The 25393-nt window shown below is 36.1% G+C and overlaps 2 protein-coding genes across 2 annotated transcripts; both read right to left on the reverse strand.

The window, feature by feature from the left end:
* Window positions 1–12708: 12708 nt before the first annotated feature.
* Window positions 12709–14627, reverse strand: LOC131633164 (uncharacterized). The gene is made up of 3 exons (XM_058903881.1): window positions 14526–14627; window positions 13916–14310; window positions 12709–13206 (listed from the first exon to the last, which is right to left on the reverse strand). The coding sequence occupies exons 1-3, from the start codon at window positions 14625–14627 to the stop codon at window positions 12966–12968; spliced, it is 738 nt and encodes a 245-aa protein (XP_058759864.1). The 3' UTR covers window positions 12709–12965.
* Window positions 14628–21331: 6704 nt separating this feature from the next.
* On the reverse strand, window positions 21332–24368 carry LOC131633183 (uncharacterized). Its single transcript, XM_058903897.1, has 3 exons — window positions 24213–24368; window positions 22531–24029; window positions 21332–21829 (listed from the first exon to the last, which is right to left on the reverse strand). The coding sequence occupies exons 2-3, from the start codon at window positions 23898–23900 to the stop codon at window positions 21589–21591; spliced, it is 1611 nt and encodes a 536-aa protein (XP_058759880.1). The 5' UTR covers window positions 23901–24029; window positions 24213–24368; the 3' UTR covers window positions 21332–21588.
* Between the last annotated feature and the right edge of the window lie 1025 nt (window positions 24369–25393).

Here is a 25393-nt window from a genome sequence, read left to right on the forward strand (position 1 = left end):
AGAATCAGAATCAGAAGAAGAAGATGAACTGTCCATGATCTCCAAAAGGGTAAACCAACTCTGGAAAAGCAAGCATAGGAAGTTCAAGAACTTCAGAAGTTCTAAGAAGCTTGAAAAAGGAGAATCTTCTGGAAGCAGAAGATCTGACAAGAAGAAAGTCACATGCTATGAATGCAATGAGCCTGGTCACTACAAAAATGAGTGTTCAAAACTTCAGAAGGAGAATCCCAAGAAGAAGTTTCATAAGAAGAAAGGTCTTATGGCAACATGGGATGATTCAGATTCAGAATCAGAATCAGACTCTGAAGGCGAGCAGGCAAACATTGCACTGATTGCCACAGTTGATGATGGACCAGAATCTACATCAGAATCAGATTCTGAAGAGGTATTTTCTGAACTATCTAGAGAAGAGTTAGTTTCCATATTAACAGGACTTCTGGAACTTAAGGCTCATCTTAGTATCAAATACAAAAAGCTGAAAAAGCTATTTGATTCTGAAACTAAGAAGCTGGAAGTGGAAAATTCTAAACTGAAGGAAAAAGTTTTAAAATTATCCAAAGATATTAGATCTCCTTCTGACTCAGAAAAATCCATTCCCAGTCTCAATCATATTATGAAAGAATATGACTCGACTTTTAGAAAGTTCTTATCTAGAAGTATTGGCAGAAGTCATCTTGCTTCTATGATATATGGTGTTTCTAGAAACAAAAGGATTGGCGTTGGTTATGAGGGTGATACCCCACACAAATTTGAACCTGTAGATGATATGAAAATCACATACAAGCCATTGTATGATCAGTTCAAATATATCCACTCACATGATATTAGGCTAACTTCACATGCCAAAAGCTTTCATGATACACACACTAAGAAGCATGTGACATAACCTAGAAAATATCATGCTGCTAAACCTAAGGAATATCATGTTGTACCTCCTGTTGTTTATTATGCTAAAACCAAGTTCAATCAGAACTTGAGGAAAACTAACAAGAAAGGACCCAAGAAGTTGTGGGTACCTAAGGAGAAGATAATTTCTGTTGCAGATATCCTTGGCAGCAAAGAAGACAAAGCACAACATGTCATGGTACCTGGACTCTGGGTGCTCGCGACACATGACGAGAAGAAGTTCTATGTTCCAAGACCTAGTGCTTAAGTCTGGTGGAGAAGTCATGTTTGGAGGAGATCGGAAGGGCAAGATTATTGGCTCTGGAACCATAAGTACTAGTAACTCTCCTTCCATATCTAATATACTTCTCGTAGAAGGATTATCGCATAACTTATTATCCATAAGTCAATTAAGTGACAATGGTTATGACATAATCTTCAATCAAAAGTCCTGCAAGGCTGTAAGTCAGAAGGATGGCTCAATCCTATTTACAGGCAAGAGAAAGAACAACATTTATAAGATTGATCTTTCTGATCTTGAGAAGCAGAAGGTGACTTGCCTTATGTCTGTTTCTGAAGAGCAATGGGTTTAGCACAGAAGATTAGGCCATGCTAGTTTGAGAAAGATTTCTCAGATTAACAAACTAAATCTGGTCAGAAGACTCCCAAATCTGAAATATAAATCAGATTCTCTTTGCGAAGCATGGCAAAAGGGCAAGTTCTCCAAACCTGCATTCAAATCTAAGAATGTTGTCTCTTCCTCTAGGCCGCTAGAACTTCTGCACATTGATCTGTTTGGACCAGTCAAAACAACATCTGTCAGAGGGAAGAAATATGGATTAGTCATCGTAGATGATTATAGCCGCTGGACATGGGTAAAGTTCTTAAAACACAAGGATGAGGCTCATTCAGTGTTCTTTGAATTCTGCACTCAGATTCAATCTGAGAAGGAGTGCAAAATCATAAAGGTCAGAAGTGATCATGGTGGAGAATTTGAGAACAGATTCTTTGAGGAGTTCTTCAAAGAAAATGGTATTGCCCATGATTTCTCTTGTCCTAGAACTCCACAGTAAAATGGAGTTGTAGAGCGAAAGAATAGGATTCTACAAGAAATAGCCAGAACCATGATCAATGAAACCAATATGGCTAAGCACTTCTGGGCAGAAGCAATAAATACTGCATGTTATATTCAGAATAGAATCTCTATAAGACCTATTCTAAATAAGACTCCTTATGAATTGTGGAAGAACAGAAAGCCCAACATTTCATATTTTCATCCTTTTGGATGTGTTTGTTTCATTCTGAATACTAAAGATCATCTTGGTAAGTTTGATTCTAAGGCACAAAAGTGTTTCCTTCTTGGATATTCTGAACGCTCTAAAGGCTACAGAGTATACAACACTGAACATTGGTTGTAGAAGAATCAATCAATATCAGATTTGATGATAAGCTTGGTCTTGAAAAGCCAAAGCAGTTTGAGAATTTTGCAGATTTAGATATTGATATATCAGAAGCTGAAGAACCAAGAAGCAAAGTATCAGAAGCTGAAGATCTCAGAAGCAAAGGATCAGAAGATCAAGTTGCCGCGTCTTTAGAGAATCTCAGAATTTCTGAAGAGCCAACAGTCAGAAGATCTTCTAGACTCACCTCTGCTCACTCAGAAGATGTCATTCTTGGAAAGAAGGATGATCCTATCGGAACCAGATCATTCCTGAAGAACAATGCAAAAGGTCAATTAGGTCTTGTTTCTTTGATCGAGCCAACTTCTGTTGATCAAGCTCTAGAAGATCCAAACTGGATAATTGCCATGCAAGAAAAGCTAAATCAGTTTACAAGGAATGATGTATGGGATCTGGTTCCTAGACCAAAAGGATTCAACATCATTGGAACCAAGTGGGTCTTCAGAAACAAGTTAAGCAAAAAAGGAGAAGTTGTTAGAAACAAAGCCAGACTGGTTGCTCAGGGCTATAGTCAGCAAGAAGGGATTGACTATACATAAACCTTTGCACCAGTGGCCAGGTTAGAATCTATTCGCTTATTGATTTCTTTTGCCACTCAACATAACATCACAATATATCAGATGGATGTTAAGAGTGCCTTCTTAAATGGTTATATAGAAGAAGAAGTTTATGTTCACCAACCTCCTGGTTTTGAAGATTCTAAGTCTCCAGAACATGTTTTCAAATTAAAGAAATCATTGTATGGATTGAAGTAAGCTCCTAGAGCTTGGTATGAAAGATTAAGTTCTTTCCTTCTGAACAATGGTTTCACTAGAGGACAAGTGGATACTACTCTCTTCTGTAAAACATTTAAGAAAGATATTTTAATTTGTCAAATTTATGTTGATGATATTATCTTTGGAACATCTAATGCTACACTTGGAAAGGAGTTTGCTAAGTCTATGTAGGCTGAGTTCGGGATGAGTATGATGGGAGAACTCAAGTACTTCCTTGGGATTCAAATCAATCCAACTTCTAATGGAACATATGTTCATCAAACGAAGTATGTGAAAGAACTTCTGAAGAAGTTTAATCTTTCTGAAAGCAAAGCAGCCAAAACTCCTATGCATCCAACGTGTGTCCTAGGTAAGGATGAGGTAAGTAAGAAGGTAGATCAGAAGTTGAACAGAGGTATGATTGGATCTCTTCTATACTTGACTGCTTCTAGACCTGACATTTTATTCAGTGTTTGTTTGTGTGCAAGATTCCAATCAGATCCTAGAGAATCTCACTTAACAGCTGTTAAGAGAATTCTGAGGTATCTAAAAGGTACTACTAATGTTGGTTTAGTCTACAGAAGATCTAAAGAGTACAACTTTGTAGGATTTTGTGATGCTGACTATGCTGGAGATAGAATTGAAAGGAAAAGCACTTCTGGAAGTTGTCAATTTCTTGGAAGTCACCTGATCTCCTGGTACAGCAAGAAGCAAGCTACCATTGCCCTCTCAACAATAGAAGCAGAATATGTTGCTGCTGGATGTAGTACACAGATGCTCTGGATGAAAAGTCAGCTAGAAGATTATCAGATATATGAGAGTAACATCCCTATATTCTGTGATAATACTTCTGATATTTTTTTATCTAAGAATCCTATCTTACATTCCAAAGCTAAACATATTGAGATCAAACATCACTTCATTAGGGACTATGTTCAGAAGGGTGTTCTTTCTTTGAACTTTGTGGATACAGATTATCAATGGGCTGATATCTTTACAAAACCCCTTGCTGAAGATAGGTTTAAGTTCATTCTGAAGAATATCAATATGGATTTATGCCCAGAATGAGAAGATGAGAAGTTCTGACGTATGGATAAGTTCTGAAATGTATTTGGATATCTTCTTATAAGAAGTTCTGATTATGATCATTTAGAAGTTCTGATTCTGTTATTACTAACGCTTCATTATCTAAGTTGATTCAGAATCTCTTTTAAAGTAAAACAGTTGTCACCAGTTGTTCCAGAAGATGAACACGTGTTCACTCTTTTTGGACAAGCATGCGTACAGTTAAGGAGACGCCGCCCTAGGTAACTGTGCAAATCATTTCAAATTTCACATTATCTCTCCTAACGTCATCTCTCATTAAATGCATTTGATTCCATGTTTTCTGTAATCATATTCATTCAAACACGTATTGCATTTCATTTCAAATCTGTCCCTTTATATACTCATCTCCACATTCATTTCATTTTTTTCTCTCTCTTTTCATTCATCTCTCTCTTTCTTTTTTATTCATTATTTGCATAAACCCTAGTTCGTAACCGAACCTCAGTGAATCTTCATGCTTTCTTCATTAAGTTCTTCAAGAAAAGAAATGTCATCTGCTCATCTTGTTCGTCTCAAATACGGTTACACTCCCTTGAAGACATGCTCTATTCTGTCAACAGAACTGGAAGTTCTTTGTGAATCATCAGTAGATTTTGAAAATCTAAGGATACATGGTTTCAATACTAATGCTGAAACGATGGAACAGGGTTGGTCAAACTACCTTGGTAGATTGGTTGGACCAATATATCCTGATTTAGTAAAGGACTTCTGGGTTCATGCAACGGTTACTCAAACAGCTATCATCTCTTTCATTTTAGGACATGAGGTTGTGATAACTAAGAAACTTATCAGAAAGCTGTACAACTTAGAGGATAAAGACGGAAGCACAAGTGCTCTTCCTGGTAGAGTTGATTGGGAAACAGTTGATAAAGAAATATCCACTGCTTCTGGTATTGCATCTCATCAAACTGGTCGGTTGAAACCGTTCTACAAAGTTTGGGCTGAGATTATTCTAGGATCTCTCTATCATAGAAAGTGATCCTTCACCTCAACATACATCAATCAGGATCAGAAGTATGTTCTCTTCTGCATTGGTAAAGGGCTTGAAGTCAATATCTCAGGCATTCTATTTCAACATTTGAAGACAAATATTGAAGAATCACGAGATGAAGAACGCAAGAAGTTTCCAGACTTCAAGAAGAATGCTATTCCTTTCGCCAGAATGATTTCAGACATTCTGATAGAAAGTGACATGTTGGAACCTCTGAGAACTGTTGGAATGCCAAGGTTCTTTGGTGTCATTCAAGGACACGTTCTGAATGCTTTTGACCTACAAAGGTTGCGTCTGATTGAGAAGGTAACTTCTGTTCCAAGAATATTTCCAGATATTCTGACCAGAAGAATTCCTGTTGAAGGTTTTGCTTCCTTGTTCAAAGAAGAGATTAACAAGGCTATTAAGCGTTTCTTAAAGGCTTCTGTCAAAGCTCAATCTTCTGTTGATCCTCCATGGATTCGAGGAAGAGTTCTCCCTTCTCTGGCTGAGTTGCAGAAGAAGGAACAGAAGAAGAAAGAAGCAAGATTGAAGAGAAAAGCTTCAGAAGAAGAAGCTAAGCAAGCTAAGAAGCAGAAGATCTTTTATGATCCTTACAAAGTAAATTTCAAAGAATTCCAACAGAAGCGCATCAGGGATTCTTTCCGTGCCTTAAGAGCTGCTAGTTCCTCTCAGAATCAGCCTCTATCTTCTGAACCTCACAATCCCCTCACCATCCCAAACAGTATTCAACCACCTCCTTCTACTCTTATCCTTAATCCCAACCACTAAATGTTTGTCCCCCAACACCTTCTGATACTCCATCTTCTTCTACCCTCACCACAGAATCTCCACATTCTTTAACCCTTTCTTTACCTGACAGAAAATCCAAACCCTATTGCCTTCTGTACCCTGACTATAAATTCACCTTCAATCCTCCTGAACCACCTATTGATATAAACCTTGAGCTGTTTAAGCTTAACTTCAAAAAGAGGATGGAAATCTTGAAAGCAGCATATGACTCCAAGCTGGATCAAACTGCTACTAAGAAATTATGGAGACTATTTAGAAGGGACTTTTAGTTCGATGCTATGAACATCCAGAGAAGATGTGTTGCTGAAGCTTCTGGATCTTCTGGTTACTGCTTGGATCTTGATGATGGTAGGTACTATAATCCAATCAGAAATTGGAGATCTCTTAAGGAGAAGAAGTTCGTTGATGAGTTGGAAGATGAACCATGTCTGACTATGGTTGTATGGAAGCCTCTGTATCTGGTTCTAACTGGAGATTTTCAATGGCTATTCAACTGGCTAAGGGTGAATCCTTCTAAGGAAGCACCAGATTTGGTCATTCCTGAAGTTGTTTACCCTTCAGAAGTTGCTGCTCCCATTCCTCCAAAGAATCTGGCTGAGATTCTTCAAGCTCTGGAGAATGAAGATTCTGAGATCCCTGATCCAGAATATGCTGAAGATGCTTCTGAGTCAGACTCAGATTTTGGGATGGAAGATGCTGAGAATCATCCTGCTGAAGATGATATTCTCACTTTGGATGCTGCTGCTGGTAATGCTATCCCTCTGTATGATAGTCGTGCATCTTCTTCTGCTGAACCCTCCGCTCTGGTGAACGCTATCAAGGCTCTTCAACAGAATCAAGATGTTCTTGCCTCTCGCCTGGATAAACATGATGAAACACATGAAGAGTTTAGGACTTTCATGAAGAAGCAAACTGAAAGCACTTCTGGGATTCACGACATGCTGGCCAAGATCATGTCTAAGCTAGGCTAGTCATAGTCTTTTGAGTCTTAGTTGTCTCTTGTTCTTGCATCTGTTTTTCTTGCATTGTTTCTTGTATCTTCTAATACCTTCTTATGATCAATGAAATCTTCTTTTCTCTCATATTGTTTGTTTTTCATCTAAATCTTTTATGTTTTTTGATGATTATGACAAAAAGGGGGAGAAAATGTGATAAATGATCTGATTTATATTATCAGTTGCTGGGAGTAAGTCTCCACATTTCTAACAGAATTTGCAAGTTCTATGTCCTTGAGTTTTTTGCAGGAGTGAAGACATTCTAAAAAGCTAAACATGAGAAGCAAAGACATGGGGAAAAGCAATTCTATATAGAAACATGCTCATGGGATTTGAAGCAAGCTTAGTGCTGTGAAGCTTCAAGATCAGAAGCAAGAAGGAAGAATGTTCTGATATTCTTGTGATAGAATATGCTCCAACACATTCTTATCCCTTATATGTTCTGATACATTTTTTTTGTGCTCTGATACATACTATATGCTCTGATACATATTTTATGTTCTGATTCATTCATGCTCTAAATTTTGTCGTTTAGTTTGTTCTGAAACATTTCAGGATGTAGAGATGCTCTGATGATGCTCTGGTACATTCAACAATGTTCTGATACAATCTAGCATGCAATGATTCAAGAAGAAATTCAAAGGTCAGAAGCTGTCCTATGGAAGCAAGAAGCAGAAGCTCTGAATGTTCTGAAGTTCTAAGCATATGTGACCGTCTCATCTGAAATGGAAAATACTCAGGGAAGTCTTTTATTTATAAGTTTCTTCCGGTATTTATTTCAGGGGGAGATTCTTTATCTCAGGGGGAGATTGTTAATCTCAGGGGAGACATATTCACACACTATGTTTATATGCTTATGCTATAACTGTGTAATTGTCTTTAGTCGTCTGAAATTCTGATGGCAAATTCATATCATTTATATATGTTTTTGTCATCATTAAAAAGGGGGAGATTGTTAGAACAAGATTTGTTCAGATCAATATTCTTAGTTTTGATGATAACAATGTATATGAATTTTGCTTGAGATAATGTGGTACTCTAATCCTATGCAATTTCCATTTCAGGAATTATACAAAGAGTATGCACAAAATCAGCGCAAGAAGCACTGACTCAGAAGGTTCAAGTATGCAACATCAGAACATGCTCTCGCAAGACATCAGAAGATGGTCAAGCAGAATCAGAACATGGTCTAGTGAAGCATCAGAAGAACTTGAGAACAGAAGCAGAAGCACTGAAGTTCTTATGGTATCACGCTAGAAGCACTTCAAGGTCAGAAGACAAGAAGATGCTCTGCACCAAGCTGTTTGACTCTGATGATATTCAAACGTTGTTTATACAAACATCATATCAGAAGCAAGTACAAGATGGCAGGCTACACTGACTGACAAAAGGAACGTTAGAAGCTACTAAAGGCAACGTCAGTTAAAGTAGGAAAAGCAAGGCTCGAGGTAGTTGAAAAAAGAGTGAAACATTAAATGCAATGTTCTACGGATCACGCAACGCATTAAATGCTCCCAACGGTCATCTTCTCAAACGCCTATAAATAGAAGTTCTGATGAGAAGCTGAATACAACACTTTGCGCAAACATACAGAAACGCTGTCAAATTCAAAAGCTCTCAAACTTCATCTTCAACCTCACTTCATTACTGTTGTAATATCTTAGTGAGATTAAGCTTAAACTTTAAGAGAAATATCACAGTTGTGATTATAGCTTTTAAGAAGCATTATATAACTCTTGTAAGAATTTGTTTACATTCATTTGTAAAGAACTAGAGGAGATCAAGTTGTGATCGGATTCTCTAGAAAGTCTTAGAGGGTATCTAAGCATTGTGTTCCTAGAGTGATCAGGTTGTGATCAGAATACTCTAGAAGACTTAGAGGGTATCTAAGTGGAAAACCATTGTAATCTTGTGTGATTAGTGGATTAAATCCTCAGGTGAGGTAAATCACTCTAAGGGGGTGGACTGGAGTAGTTTCGTTAACAACGAACCAGGATAAAAATATTGTGTTCATTGTTTTTATCTTAAGAGTTTTTTAAAGTCACACTTATTCAAACCCCCCCCCTTTCTAAGTGTTTTTCTATCCTTCACAACTCACCTACTCTAGGGGCTACGAAGCTAGGAAGGAAATTCACTATAATAGTATTAATTCAAAGCCTAAAGAGTCCCAGTTTACCTAGGAACCTCCTAGATATGAGAAACCCCTCTCACTTCCCACAATCACCTCAGTGATAAAAAGTCACAATCACAACAAATGTATCAAAGAACCAAATAGAAGATTACACTTCCAATAAACAATACTTGATCTTGCTTAAAAGCCCCAACCAAGAACAATAATCAACTATTATGCTTAAAAGCTTCAAGAGTGAGAACAATCAGTCTACCTCAATGTATCAGAAGATACATGAGTGACATACAAATAAAATCCACGAAAACCTTAAAAGACTCCCAAAACCTAAACCTTTATTTTACACCCACTCTTTCTTCTTGTGAATCCTTGCTATACTAGGTTTAACAATTCTCTTTTTATATACTCTTGTAGTATGGGATTGGACTCTTGACAAATCCAATCTTCTCTTTTTTAATCAGCTGCAAGATCTTCACACAAAATAGGAACAAATCCAATAAAATTAAATCCAAATTTCCTAAAAATAGGTCTCAAAGATCCTTTTTATGAAACCAAATCAAATATGCATTGTCTGTAAAATATCCATGAATGGTTGCGCCTATATGAGTACCAGAATATCATTTTTCAATGAAATCTTCAAGGACTAAAACCAGTATGTACTGTCAAGATATTCTGATGTAACATGTCACAAAATCAGGCAGAACATTTGTCAAAACATATGACACCAGAACCTGTCATGAAAGTTGGTCAAGATGTTACAACATCTTGCTCAACATCAGATAAGAACCATGTTTTAGCAAAATTTATGCCAACCATAAAACCATGGATCTAACACATAGTGTCACCATCATGCAAAGTAGCCTTAGTGCTCAAATCCGAAGAAGTGCCTGCCACTATTGCATCTACCCAATCATACGTTGATTCCCTTGAATGATGTTGAAGATTTAAAGTTCCAGTACCCCAGCATTGCTAGGCTCATAGCCTAGGGTCTGCATCCAAGTCTAACTAAAATCTCTAGCATGGTCCCTCATTTGCAAATTGGCTCGTACCTCCTCTTCCAACAAGATGGGAAAGACATGAGAGCCTCATCATTGTTTATTTTTCCATCGATATTTGATATAAGGGCGTCTAACGACCCGGAAGAAGAATAAGTTTCTTCCTCCAAGGAAATCTCAGACACCCCTTGTGTAAAATTCCGATTTTTAACAGCGGGAATGTATTTTTAAAAGGGACTATTTCCATAAATAAATCAATTAAAGGTTTTCCTTGTACAAAATGGCACCCTTTATTATTATTATTATTATTATTATTATTATTATTATTATTATTAAACACTATGACAAATTTTGTATTTAAATTTGTTTTAAGAACTTAGCCTATGTTTTATAAAAGAAATTAGATAAAGCAGATTAGAACATAAAAACATACTATACATATAGATGACGAAGTGTCATAAGATATGAAGTGCTGATAGTGGTTAGAATACAATTCATAATGACAAAAAAATAAAAGTTCTCGGAAAATACTCGCGCATGAAAGCTACCCCAAGGAGAAAATTTCAGACCATGCCTAGTAAGTCACAGGAACCTGCCATCTAGTACTAAAATACGCCTACAATCCATGTACTATACCCCCTCACTAAGCTGGTCAAAACCTAATGACAACCACAATATGCACCCGCCACAGCTCCACACAACCCACTACAAGCGCTTGCTAGGGTGTGATCAGAGCCATCCTCATCATTTCTGCTCTCATAATCATGCTCTGAGGGATCATAAGTGTTGTCGTCCTATGCCTCATCTACGTCCAGATCCAATGACGACACAAGTTTCAGAGAAAAGTAAGTGAGCTCATTTATTGGAAAGATATCACGAGTGAACGCCGAGGGAAGTCCTAATAAATATCTAAGTCTTGGGGAGGTATGTATATATCACGAAATAAAGGCTCCCCTCCCACACCTAGTGTAACACCCCGATAATTAGATTTAAATATTTAATTAATTATTTGATGTTTTGATGTGATTATATGAATCACATTGATTTATAGATGATATTATGTGACGTGTGATGTTTATGTGATGTGTGTGGAGGGTAGTTGAATTAAGATGTTAGTTAGAATAATAATGTAAAATAGTCTAATTAGCATTGTTATTATTTAATTAAATAAAATAAGATATAGTGTGAGATAAGTTAGTAAGGGCAAATGATGAAGTTCATAATAAGGGTCCTAAGGCTAACTGGGTAAAAGAGAAAATAGGAGAATTATTCATTCAACGTAGAAGTTGGAGAAAAACGTGAAAGAAGAGAGAGCTAGGGCAAGAAGAGGAGAAGGAGAAGATCAACCATAGGAATTCGAAAAGGAAACCAGTTTGGCTAATAATCTAAGGTAAAGGGGTTATCATGATTATTATGTTTGATTTAAGGGGTTGATAATTGTATGTTGGGGTTTTGTGTTGTTCTTGATGAAATTGATGATCTATGACGATAGTTTATTTGATTGTATGATTAACATGTTGTATGATGACGATGACTGTTGTATTGGTGATTAATAATATGATTTAGATTTAAATACACCAATTGTTGAGGATTTGAAGGTTTAGGGTTGATGGAGATTGATGGAAATATGATGGATAATTGTGTTTTTGTGATTGGAATGATTAATACATAATAGAACTAGGATCATAAACCTTAAATTGCAGGAAATTATCGATTAAAACATGTTTTTGGACAAAAGATTGGGTCTAATTTGATGCAAGTCGGGCAGGAATTTTCTGTAGAATCGCAGAGCTCGCTTAGCGCGCTTTGGAAAATAAAATGGGTCTGATTATTAAAGGTATCACGCTTAGCGCGGTACAGGGTGCGCTTAGCGTGGTAATATGGGACAAAAATTATTATTTTTGAAAAATGATGTCAGAACATGGAAGCCTATATTTTATTATAATTTACGGGAATTTTCTGGAATTTACTATACACGTTTGGGCAGGTTTAGAAGGCATTTTGTATGTAACTTTGTTTTGTAAATTCTTGTGTTCCTATACTTGATTTTGATGAATGTTGTGTGTTGATTGACAACTTGATTAATTGATGATTGTGTCTTGAGTTGACCAAGTTGCTTATGATATTGTATGTTTGAATGATGACACGACTTTAATGAATACATGAATGATGATGCCATTTTGACTAGTCGTGGTCATTGATTTTGTGAACCTGAGCATCATGCATTTGTAGCATAATTGTAGGAAAAAATTCCAGTGATGTTGTAGGACCATTAGTCCAGTGACGGCCCTTAATCCCATTGTGCAGATTGAGTGCAATTTGTTGATGTTCTCCGGTTCCAAACAGGAATCGATCCTATGGTGGGGATCTTTGGAAAACGATGACTGAGTCACCAGTGAAGTATTAGTACCACATGCATGAGTCTATTTTCTTTTCATCGCATTATTGTGATATTGTGTGAATTATTGATGCTTGATTATTTGTGATGTGATTGATGATTTAAAGTAATGATGTGGTGATTAGGTGATGATGTGCAGGTGTGAGTAAGTATGAATACATGATTAGGTAATAATTTTAGGTAGTATAAAACAATCCATCAATTGATCAAAGATTAACATGTACTATAAATTAAATTAAAAGATCCATTGTAAGAGTTATGTACAGTTATATAATTACAATTGTACAAATATCCCAAGATTATTCCCTCTCTTTCACTGATCTTCACCCCAACCTATCCACCCCATAAAAAAAAAATCAAAAGATTGAAAAAAGTTCGATATAAGCTACAAAATTTTTTCATTTTTCTTTTTCTCTTTTCTCTAAATATATTTCCCTCCAACTTTCATCTCATTTTAACTTAAACTTCTTGAGAATTATCAAGAGGAAAACACGTATCCTCTCCACCAGTATTCCATAGAAAATGAGCATAATTTGCAGCATAGTAAGTGTTACTAGGTTCAGCTGAAATAGCCTCCAAATATGTCTCCTCAGCAGCCCACAAATCGTTTTTCACTTTCCATAAAAACATTGCGTATTTGTTAAACGACTCAGCATCCGGTGGCTCCACTTCTATAGCTTTTTTGAAGTATTCCTCTGCCCTGTATTTTCAAACCATATACAAAAATGTCAATAATACAACTACTTTTCACATGTTAATTGCTTTTCCTAACTATACAATTAAATTACGTTACATTTTTCAATCATATAATAAATAAAATAAAATAAAATCCTTAGTACGACTATGAAAAGTAAAGTCAATAAAATTACGTGTGAGATATTTGTTATGTGTATGATACACGAGTACATCACGTGCAGAAAACGATACAAAACTGGCTCATGAATCAGTGGTACACTGGTACAGAGAAACTGCACCGTAAACTTATCTTTCAATATTAAATTCGACAAAAAAAATATTTTGTTTTTTTTTTTTTCTTCCATTTTTGGTTAGATTTCCCATAAAATATAACTATAATAAATCAAATATCATTCCAAAATTGGGAAGAATAATGAACTATAGAAATCTAAAAATCAATAGCTAGCTAATAGTGGTCCAAAGAAAGAAATTTGCGTGAGTTCGAACCTACGACATACGACATAATCTCAGATACGTGGGTTCGAATCCGTCACATGAGATAATCTCTGATAGTGGTTCAGAGACATCTCATATGCGCGGGTTCGAATTTGCAATATGAGACAATCTCAGACAATCTACGACATCTAACCTATTTATCTTTTAATATACGAAATTTGGCCATGTGAGTTTTGAAGAGGGTAAAAATATGAAAAGATTCTATGGAATATACGCACCTTTCAAATTCATGTGCAACGATGTAAAGAAACTGAGCATAGTTAGCAAGTAAAAGACCATTGTTTGGTTCTTGAGACAAAGCGGTTTGATAAACAAGTTCTGTTCTCAAATACTCAGCATAATCATCAGATTCAATCATAGCAGAAATCGGTGAAACGAATCGTTTCATTGCTTCTCGATCTAAATCCACTTCCATTCTAGAAGCTTCTTCCACCATATTTTCCCATAGTTTTGTTTCCTCTTCTTCATCTTCTTTTCCTAAAACCGACTCCGGTTCATTTTCCCCTGTTTTATAAACACCTCCATTTGAAATCCCGGTTCCGGTTTGATCAAACCGGCCATCCCCATCGAACCCACTCGCCACCGGTTTGAATTTCCCGCCTCCCTTCTCTGGCTGAGTTGCAGAAGAAGGAACAGAAGAAGAAAGAAGCAAGATTGAAGAGAAAAGCTTCAGAAGAAGAAGCTAAGCAAGCTAAGAAGCAGAAGATCTTTTATGATCCTTACAAAGTAAATTTCAAAGAATTCCAACAGAAGCGCATCAGGGATTCTTTCCGTGCCTTAAGAGCTGCTAGTTCCTCTCAGAATCAGCCTCTATCTTCTGAACCTCACAATCCCCTCACCATCCCAAACAGTATTCAACCACCTCCTTCTACTCTTATCCTTAATCCCAACCACTAAATGTTTGTCCCCCAACACCTTCTGATACTCCATCTTCTTCTACCCTCACCACAGAATCTCCACATTCTTTAACCCTTTCTTTACCTGACAGAAAATCCAAACCCTATTGCCTTCTGTACCCTGACTATAAATTCACCTTCAATCCTCCTGAACCACCTATTGATATAAACCTTGAGCTGTTTAAGCTTAACTTCAAAAAGAGGATGGAAATCTTGAAAGCAGCATATGACTCCAAGCTGGATCAAACTGCTACTAAGAAATTATGGAGACTATTTAGAAGGGACTTTTAGTTCGATGCTATGAACATCCAGAGAAGATGTGTTGCTGAAGCTTCTGGATCTTCTGGTTACTGCTTGGATCTTGATGATGGTAGGTACTATAATCCAATCAGAAATTGGAGATCTCTTAAGGAGAAGAAGTTCGTTGATGAGTTGGAAGATGAACCATGTCTGACTATGGTTGTATGGAAGCCTCTGTATCTGGTTCTAACTGGAGATTTTCAATGGCTATTCAACTGGCTAAGGGTGAATCCTTCTAAGGAAGCACCAGATTTGGTCATTCCTGAAGTTGTTTACCCTTCAGAAGTTGCTGCTCCCATTCCTCCAAAGAATCTGGCTGAGATTCTTCAAGCTCTGGAGAATGAAGATTCTGAGATCCCTGATCCAGAATATGCTGAAGATGCTTCTGAGTCAGACTCAGATTTTGGGATGGAAGATGCTGAGAATCATCCTGCTGAAGATGATATTCTCACTTTGGATGCTGCTGCTGGTAATGCTATCCCTCTGTATGATAGTCGTGCATCTTCTTCTGCTGAACCCTCCGCTCTGGTGAACGCTATCAAGGCTCTTCAACAGAATCAAGATGTTCTTGCCTCTCGCCTGGATAAACATGATGAAACACATGAAGAGTTTAGGACTTTCATGAAGAAGCAAACTGAAAGCACTTCTGGGATTCACGACATGCTGGCCAAGATCATGTCTAAGCTAGGCTAGTCATAGTCTTTTGAGTCTTAGTTGTCTCTTGTTCTTGCATCTGTTTTTCTTGCATTGTTTCTTGTATCTTCTAATACCTTCTTATGATCAATGAAATCTTCTTTTCTCTCATATTGTTTGTTTTTCATCTAAATCTTTTATGTTTTTTGATGATTATGACAAAAAGGGGGAGAAAATGTGATAAATGATCTGATTTATATTATCAGTTGCTGGGAGTAAGTCTCCACATTTCTAACAGAATTTGCAAGTTCTATGTCCTTGAGTTTTTTGCAGGAGTGAAGACATTCTAAAAAGCTAAACATGAGAAGCAAAGACATGGGGAAAAGCAATTCTATATAGAAACATGCTCATGGGATTTGAAGCAAGCTTAGTGCTGTGAAGCTTCAAGATCAGAAGCAAGAAGGAAGAATGTTCTGATATTCTTGTGATAGAATATGCTCCAACACATTCTTATCCCTTATATGTTCTGATACATTTTTTTTGTGCTCTGATACATACTATATGCTCTGATACATATTTTATGTTCTGATTCATTCATGCTCTAAATTTTGTCGTTTAGTTTGTTCTGAAACATTTCAGGATGTAGAGATGCTCTGATGATGCTCTGGTACATTCAACAATGTTCTGATACAATCTAGCATGCAATGATTCAAGAAGAAATTCAAAGGTCAGAAGCTGTCCTATGGAAGCAAGAAGCAGAAGCTCTGAATGTTCTGAAGTTCTAAGCATATGTGACCGTCTCATCTGAAATGGAAAATACTCAGGGAAGTCTTTTATTTATAAGTTTCTTCCGGTATTTATTTCAGGGGGAGATTCTTTATCTCAGGGGGAGATTGTTAATCTCAGGGGAGACATATTCACACACTATGTTTATATGCTTATGCTATAACTGTGTAATTGTCTTTAGTCGTCTGAAATTCTGATGGCAAATTCATATCATTTATATATGTTTTTGTCATCATTAAAAAGGGGGAGATTGTTAGAACAAGATTTGTTCAGATCAATATTCTTAGTTTTGATGATAACAATGTATATGAATTTTGCTTGAGATAATGTGGTACTCTAATCCTATGCAATTTCCATTTCAGGAATTATACAAAGAGTATGCACAAAATCAGCGCAAGAAGCACTGACTCAGAAGGTTCAAGTATGCAACATCAGAACATGCTCTCGCAAGACATCAGAAGATGGTCAAGCAGAATCAGAACATGGTCTAGTGAAGCATCAGAAGAACTTGAGAACAGAAGCAGAAGCACTGAAGTTCTTATGGTATCACGCTAGAAGCACTTCAAGGTCAGAAGACAAGAAGATGCTCTGCACCAAGCTGTTTGACTCTGATGATATTCAAACGTTGTTTATACAAACATCATATCAGAAGCAAGTACAAGATGGCAGGCTACACTGACTGACAAAAGGAACGTTAGAAGCTACTAAAGGCAACGTCAGTTAAAGTAGGAAAAGCAAGGCTCGAGGTAGTTGAAAAAAGAGTGAAACATTAAATGCAATGTTCTACGGATCACGCAACGCATTAAATGCTCCCAACGGTCATCTTCTCAAACGCCTATAAATAGAAGTTCTGATGAGAAGCTGAATACAACACTTTGCGCAAACATACAGAAACGCTGTCAAATTCAAAAGCTCTCAAACTTCATCTTCAACCTCACTTCATTACTGTTGTAATATCTTAGTGAGATTAAGCTTAAACTTTAAGAGAAATATCACAGTTGTGATTATAGCTTTTAAGAAGCATTATATAACTCTTGTAAGAATTTGTTTACATTCATTTGTAAAGAACTAGAGGAGATCAAGTTGTGATCGGATTCTCTAGAAAGTCTTAGAGGGTATCTAAGCATTGTGTTCCTAGAGTGATCAGGTTGTGATCAGAATACTCTAGAAGACTTAGAGGGTATCTAAGTGGAAAACCATTGTAATCTTGTGTGATTAGTGGATTAAATCCTCAGGTGAGGTAAATCACTCTAAGGGGGTGGACTGGAGTAGTTTCGTTAACAACGAACCAGGATAAAAATATTGTGTTCATTGTTTTTATCTTAAGAGTTTTTTAAAGTCACACTTATTCAAACCCCCCCCCCTTTCTAAGTGTTTTTCTATCCTTCACAACTCACCTACTCTAGGGGCTACGAAGCTAGGAAGGAAATTCACTATAATAGTATTAATTCAAAGCCTAAAGAGTCCCAGTTTACCTAGGAACCTCCTAGATATGAGAAACCCCTCTCACTTCCCACAATCACCTCAGTGATAAAAAGTCACAATCACAACAAATGTATCAAAGAACCAAATAGAAGATTACACTTCCAATAAACAATACTTGATCTTGCTTAAAAGCCCCAACCAAGAACAATAATCAACTATTATGCTTAAAAGCTTCAAGAGTGAGAACAATCAGTCTACCTCAATGTATCAGAAGATACATGAGTGACATACAAATAAAATCCACGAAAACCTTAAAAGACTCCCAAAACCTAAACCTTTATTTTACACCCACTCTTTCTTCTTGTGAATCCTTGCTATACTAGGTTTAACAATTCTCTTTTTATATACTCTTGTAGTATGGGATTGGACTCTTGACAAATCCAATCTTCTCTTTTTTAATCAGCTGCAAGATCTTCACACAAAATAGGAACAAATCCAATAAAATTAAATCCAAATTTCCTAAAAATAGGTCTCAAAGATCCTTTTTATGAAACCAAATCAAATATGCATTGTCTGTAAAATATCCATGAATGGTTGCGCCTATATGAGTACCAGAATATCATTTTTCAATGAAATCTTCAAGGACTAAAACCAGTATGTACTGTCAAGATATTCTGATGTAACATGTCACAAAATCAGGCAGAACATTTGTCAAAACATATGACACCAGAACCTGTCATGAAAGTTGGTCAAGATGTTACAACATCTTGCTCAACATCAGATAAGAACCATGTTTTAGCAAAATTTATGCCAACCATAAAACCATGGATCTAACACATAGTGTCACCATCATGCAAAGTAGCCTTAGTGCTCAAATCCGAAGAAGTGCCTGCCACTATTGCATCTACCCAATCATACGTTGATTCCCTTGAATGATGTTGAAGATTTAAAGTTCCAGTACCCCAGCATTGCTAGGCTCATAGCCTAGGGTCTGCATCCAAGTCTAACTAAAATCTCTAGCATGGTCCCTCATTTGCAAATTGGCTCGTACCTCCTCTTCCAACAAGATGGGAAAGACATGAGAGCCTCATCATTGTTTATTTTTCCATCGATATTTGATATAAGGGCGTCTAACGACCCGGAAGAAGAATAAGTTTCTTCCTCCAAGGAAATCTCAGACACCCCTTGTGTAAAATTCCGATTTTTAACAGCGGGAATGTATTTTTAAAAGGGACTATTTCCATAAATAAATCAATTAAAGGTTTTCCTTGTACAAAATGGCACCCTTTATTATTATTATTATTATTATTATTATTATTATTATTATTAAACACTATGACAAATTTTGTATTTAAATTTGTTTTAAGAACTTAGCCTATGTTTTATAAAAGAAATTAGATAAAGCAGATTAGAACATAAAAACATACTATACATATAGATGACGAAGTGTCATAAGATATGAAGTGCTGATAGTGGTTAGAATACAATTCATAATGACAAAAAAATAAAAGTTCTCGGAAAATACTCGCGCATGAAAGCTACCCCAAGGAGAAAATTTCAGACCATGCCTAGTAAGTCACAGGAACCTGCCATCTAGTACTAAAATACGCCTACAATCCATGTACTATACCCCCTCACTAAGCTGGTCAAAACCTAATGACAACCACAATATGCACCCGCCACAGCTCCACACAACCCACTACAAGCGCTTGCTAGGGTGTGATCAGAGCCATCCTCATCATTTCTGCTCTCATAATCATGCTCTGAGGGATCATAAGTGTTGTCGTCCTATGCCTCATCTACGTCCAGATCCAATGACGACACAAGTTTCAGAGAAAAGTAAGTGAGCTCATTTATTGGAAAGATATCACGAGTGAACGCCGAGGGAAGTCCTAATAAATATCTAAGTCTTGGGGAGGTATGTATATATCACGAAATAAAGGCTCCCCTCCCACACCTAGTGTAACACCCCGATAATTAGATTTAAATATTTAATTAATTATTTGATGTTTTGATGTGATTATATGAATCACATTGATTTATAGATGATATTATGTGACGTGTGATGTTTATGTGATGTGTGTGGAGGGTAGTTGAATTAAGATGTTAGTTAGAATAATAATGTAAAATAGTCTAATTAGCATTGTTATTATTTAATTAAATAAAATAAGATATAGTGTGAGATAAGTTAGTAAGGGCAAATGATGAAGTTCATAATAAGGGTCCTAAGGCTAACTGGGTAAAAGAGAAAATAGGAGAATTATTCATTCAACGTAGAAGTTGGAGAAAAACGTGAAAGAAGAGAGAGCTAGGGCAAGAAGAGGAGAAGGAGAAGATCAACCATAGGAATTCGAAAAGGAAACCAGTTTGGCTAATAATCTAAGGTAAAGGGGTTATCATGATTATTATGTTTGATTTAAGGGGTTGATAATTGTATGTTGGGGTTTTGTGTTGTTCTTGATGAAATTGATGATCTATGACGATAGTTTATTTGATTGTATGATTAACATGTTGTATGATGACGATGACTGTTGTATTGGTGATTAATAATATGATTTAGATTTAAATACACCAATTGTTGAGGATTTGAAGGTTTAGGGTTGATGGAGATTGATGGAAATATGATGGATAATTGTGTTTTTGTGATTGGAATGATTAATACATAATAGAACTAGGATCATAAACCTTAAATTGCAGGAAATTATCGATTAAAACATGTTTTTGGACAAAAGATTGGGTCTAATTTGATGCAAGTCGGGCAGGAATTTTCTGTAGAATCGCAGAGCTCGCTTAGCGCGCTTTGGAAAATAAAATGGGTCTGATTATTAAAGGTATCACGCTTAGCGCGGTACAGGGTGCGCTTAGCGTGGTAATATGGGACAAAAATTATTATTTTTGAAAAATGATGTCAGAACATGGAAGCCTATATTTTATTATAATTTACGGGAATTTTCTGGAATTTACTATACACGTTTGGGCAGGTTTAGAAGGCATTTTGTATGTAACTTTGTTTTGTAAATTCTTGTGTTCCTATACTTGATTTTGATGAATGTTGTGTGTTGATTGACAACTTGATTAATTGATGATTGTGTCTTGAGTTGACCAAGTTGCTTATGATGTTGTATGTTTGAATGATGACACGACTTTAATGAATACATGAATGATGATGCCATTTTGACTAGTCGTGGTCATTGATTTTGTGAACCTGAGCATCATGCATTTGTAGCATAATTGTAGGAAAAAATTCCAGTGATGTTGTAGGACCATTAGTCCAGTGACGGCCCTTAATCCCATTGTGCAGATTGAGTGCAATTTGTTGATGTTCTCCGGTTCCAAACAGGAATCGATCCTATGGTGGGGATCTTTGGAAAACGATGACTGAGTCACCAGTGAAGTATTAGTACCACATGCATGAGTCTATTTTCTTTTCATCGCATTATTGTGATATTGTGTGAATTATTGATGCTTGATTATTTGTGATGTGATTGATGATTTAAAGTAATGATGTGGTGATTAGGTGATGATGTGCAGGTGTGAGTAAGTATGAATACATGATTAGGTAATAATTTTAGGTAGTATAAAACAATCCATCAATTGATCAAAGATTAACATGTACTATAAATTAAATTAAAAGATCCATTGTAAGAGTTATGTACAGTTATATAATTACAATTGTACAAATATCCCAAGATTATTCCCTCTCTTTCACTGATCTTCACCCCAACCTATCCACCCCATAAAAAAAAAATCAAAAGATTGAAAAAAGTTCGATATAAGCTACAAAATTTTTTCATTTTTCTTTTTCTCTTTTCTCTAAATATATTTCCCTCCAACTTTCATCTCATTTTAACTTAAACTTCTTGAGAATTATCAAGAGGAAAACACGTATCCTCTCCACCAGTATTCCATAGAAAATGAGCATAATTTGCAGCATAGTAAGTGTTACTAGGTTCAGCTGAAATAGCCTCCAAATATGTCTCCTCAGCAGCCCACAAATCGTTTTTCACTTTCCATAAAAACATTGCGTATTTGTTAAACGACTCAGCATCCGGTGGCTCCACTTCTATAGCTTTTTTGAAGTATTCCTCTGCCCTGTATTTTCAAACCATATACAAAAATGTCAATAATACAACTACTTTTCACATGTTAATTGCTTTTCCTAACTATACAATTAAATTACGTTACATTTTTCAATCATATAATAAATAAAATAAAATCCTTAGTACGACTATGAAAAGTAAAGTCAATAAAATTACGTGTGAGATATTTGTTATGTGTATGATACACGAGTACATCACGTGCAGAAAACGATACAAAACTGGCTCATGAATCAGTGGTACACTGGTACAGAGAAACTGCACCGTAAACTTATCTTTCAATATTAAATTCGACAAAAAAAATATTTTGTTTTTTTTCTTTCTTCCATTTTTGGTTAGATTTCCCATAAAATATAACTATAATAAATCAAATATCATTCCAAAATTGGGAAGAATAATGAACTAAAGAGATCTAAAAATCAATAGCTAGCCGATGGTGGTCCAAAGAAAGAAATTTGCGTGAGTTTGAACCTACGACATAAGATAATCTCAGATACGTGGGTTCGAATCCGTGACATGAGATAATCTCTGCTAGTGGTTCAGAGACATCTCATATGCGCGGGTTCGAACTTGCAATATGAGACAATCTCAGACAATCTACGACATCTAACCTATTTATCTTTTAATATACGAAATTTGGCCATGTGAGTTTTGAAGAGGGTAAAAATATGAAAAGATTCTATGGAATATACGCACCTTTCAAATTCATGTGCAACGATGTAAAGAAACTGAGCATAGTTAGCAAGTAAAAGACCATTGTTTGGTTCTTGAGACAACGCGGTTTGATAAACAAGTTCTGTTCTCAAATACTCAGCATAGTCATCAGATTCAATCATAGCAGAAATCGGTGAAACGAATCGTTTCATTGCTTCTCGATCTAAATCCACTTCCATTCTAGAAGCTTCTTCCACCATATTTTCCCATAGTTTAGTTTCTTCTTCTTCATCTTCTTTACCTAAAACCGACTCCGGTTCATTTTCCCCTGTTTTATAAACACCTCCATCTGAAATCCCGGTTCCGGTTTGATCAAACCGGCCATCCCCATCGAACCCACTCGCCACCGGTTTGAATTTCCCGCCTCGGCCGCTTCCTCCGTCGACTGAAGCCGTGTTATTACCATTCGAAACAGAGAAAGATTTAATCACAGACGAATCGAATTTCTGAAACTCACTATCCCGAAACTCGACGATAGACTCCGTCTCAGCCGGCGGAGCAACGGCGGCGAAGGCGGTGTTGCTCGACATTGAATGAACAGTAAAATTCGCCAAGAGAATCATAACATAAACCATTAAAGTTGGTGTATGAGAGAAAACTTGCTGAAATAGCCACACAAACGAAGCTTGCATTTCCCTTTGTACCCTTTCGAGAATCCCTTGTAAATCTTCGTAGAACAGAGCCTCTCTCATTTGAAGAGTGAAACATTGAAGCTCTCTGATAATAAAAACCATGGAAGAGAAAGCTTTCTTCACCGAACAACGCGCAGATTCACCAACTTCTCTGAACTCTTCTTTCAATCTCAGCTTCTTCTTTATAATCCGCAACGAAAACGGAAGCTCCACGCTGTTCGCTTTCCGTTCAATTATCGCCGGCATAATTTCCTCACCGCCATGGCTTCGGTTCCACGGCGGTTCAAACTCCGCGGCAAAGTTAACCACCGAAGAACCAGAACCAGAAGAAGAAGCTAAACTTGCTTTTAAACTCTCTTCGAACCCTTCCAAATCCATAATCGCATTGTTTTCACTTGAAATCTGGAATCGGAATGCTAAATCTTCGATTTTCTTCGCGAATTCTTCGTCGGAGAATGAATCTAAGCTTGCACTGAAAGCCCTTCTAATAGTACTTCTTCTTCGTGTGGTTGAAACTCGGTATTCATCGAAAGATCGAGACCGGTGAAGAACAAATTTTCTAGATCGAAACAAAGCTGAACATGAACATGGAAGGAATTTGTTTCGTGGTTTGGATGAAAGATTGGACGAAGGAGATGAAATTGCTGAAGCTAAAGTTTGAGATGAAGATGGAGAATGAGATAGAACATTATGCGACAAGTGCAAAACCTTAAGTCCCATAATGTTTCAATTAAGAAAAAAAACAAAGAAACAACAAGATGAAGAAAGAGAAGAATCAGAATCTGAGTTTTCCAAAAGATGAAACTTTTAAAAACTTGAGAATAAAACCACGAAAGTCCTCTTTTTAACCTGAAAAAAATTTAAAAAAATATATTAAAAAAAAGAAAAATTAATAATTCATCTCAAAAAGGCATAGAGAAAATCAAAAGAGTGTGAAAATGATTACAATTACCATAAAAATCGGATCCAATAACACGAAACTCAAGAATAACAAGATCCAAGAGAATTATAAGTAAAGTGTAACAAACTTACTTAGACGGTGGTGGTGGTGGTGGTGGAAGAGTAGTGACGTGTTAGTTCACGGCGGAGAAAATTCTCCGATGCGGTGGTTGACGACGGAGGAGAAGTGCAAAGCAATGCAGCTTCAGTCATACCGAAAAGGGGTTTAGCACAGGGGTGTGATGTATATATAGACAAAGAAGAAAATTGGAGAAAAAAATCTCAAATTATGACCGGCTGCGTCGGTAACAATGTTCCCACTTGTTTTTCATGGACCGCCTTAGTGTTTTACAGCTGCAGCAGGTTACCGGTCAATTTTGGGACCTACTATTTGCAATTTGCAAATTTGCGATAGTTAATGCTCTCCACTATTGATATTTTTTATAGGGTTTAATTAATTAATAATTAATTTTAAAATTAAGGTTACGACTTAGGGAAGACTTTTTATTTAAAAATCTGAAAAAAAGTGGTGGTCTTTTTTTTAAATTTATAATTATGGCTTTCCGAGTTTGGAACCATTTAGGTTAATAAAATATTGTTGTTAACGGTGTAAATCGTGAGATATATTCTTGTTAACGTGTGGAATATTTTAAAAATAAAGTAATAAAAATTTTCTAAGAGATAATATACTGAATAATAATTAACTTGGAAAGGAAATTTAAAAAAAAATATATTAAAATAGAAATATTTAAAGTTTGAATAAAAAATAGGTGTAAATAGTAATTTATGAACATGGCTAAAATGTAGGGAAAGTTCAAGGGAATATTGTGAAGAGATTCGTGTTGGCTTCGTTGAACTGTTGTTTTGAAATTTTAACGCGTGCAGCTATTTTAGTTTAACATTTGTTGTTTGGTGATGTTTTTAGGAGTATCTACTTGTGTTTTGTAGTTTGATTTTAGGGTTATAGCCCCTTTATTTATCAAAAGGAAAATTTATTTGCTAGGGAAAATTTACAATGGCATTGTTACATTAATGAAATTCTATTTTTTTTTATGAAAAGTGAAATTAAATTAAGGGGAATATTTACATAAAATTTCTTAAGTCTGGTTTGTACTATTTTTCAATAAAAATATGATCAAATATATAATTTTCTTACATATGCAATTTTTTTTTATTTTTACTCCTTAAATGATGTTAAAATACACTTGTCATATTTTTATTGACAAATAGCATAAATCACATCTAAAGAATTGGAGATAAATTTTCTCCTTAAA

This window comes from Vicia villosa, unplaced genomic scaffold (genome assembly GCF_029867415.1).
Source record: "Vicia villosa cultivar HV-30 ecotype Madison, WI unplaced genomic scaffold, Vvil1.0 ctg.001083F_1_1, whole genome shotgun sequence".
Lineage (NCBI taxonomy): Eukaryota > Viridiplantae > Streptophyta > Magnoliopsida > Fabales > Fabaceae > Vicia > Vicia villosa.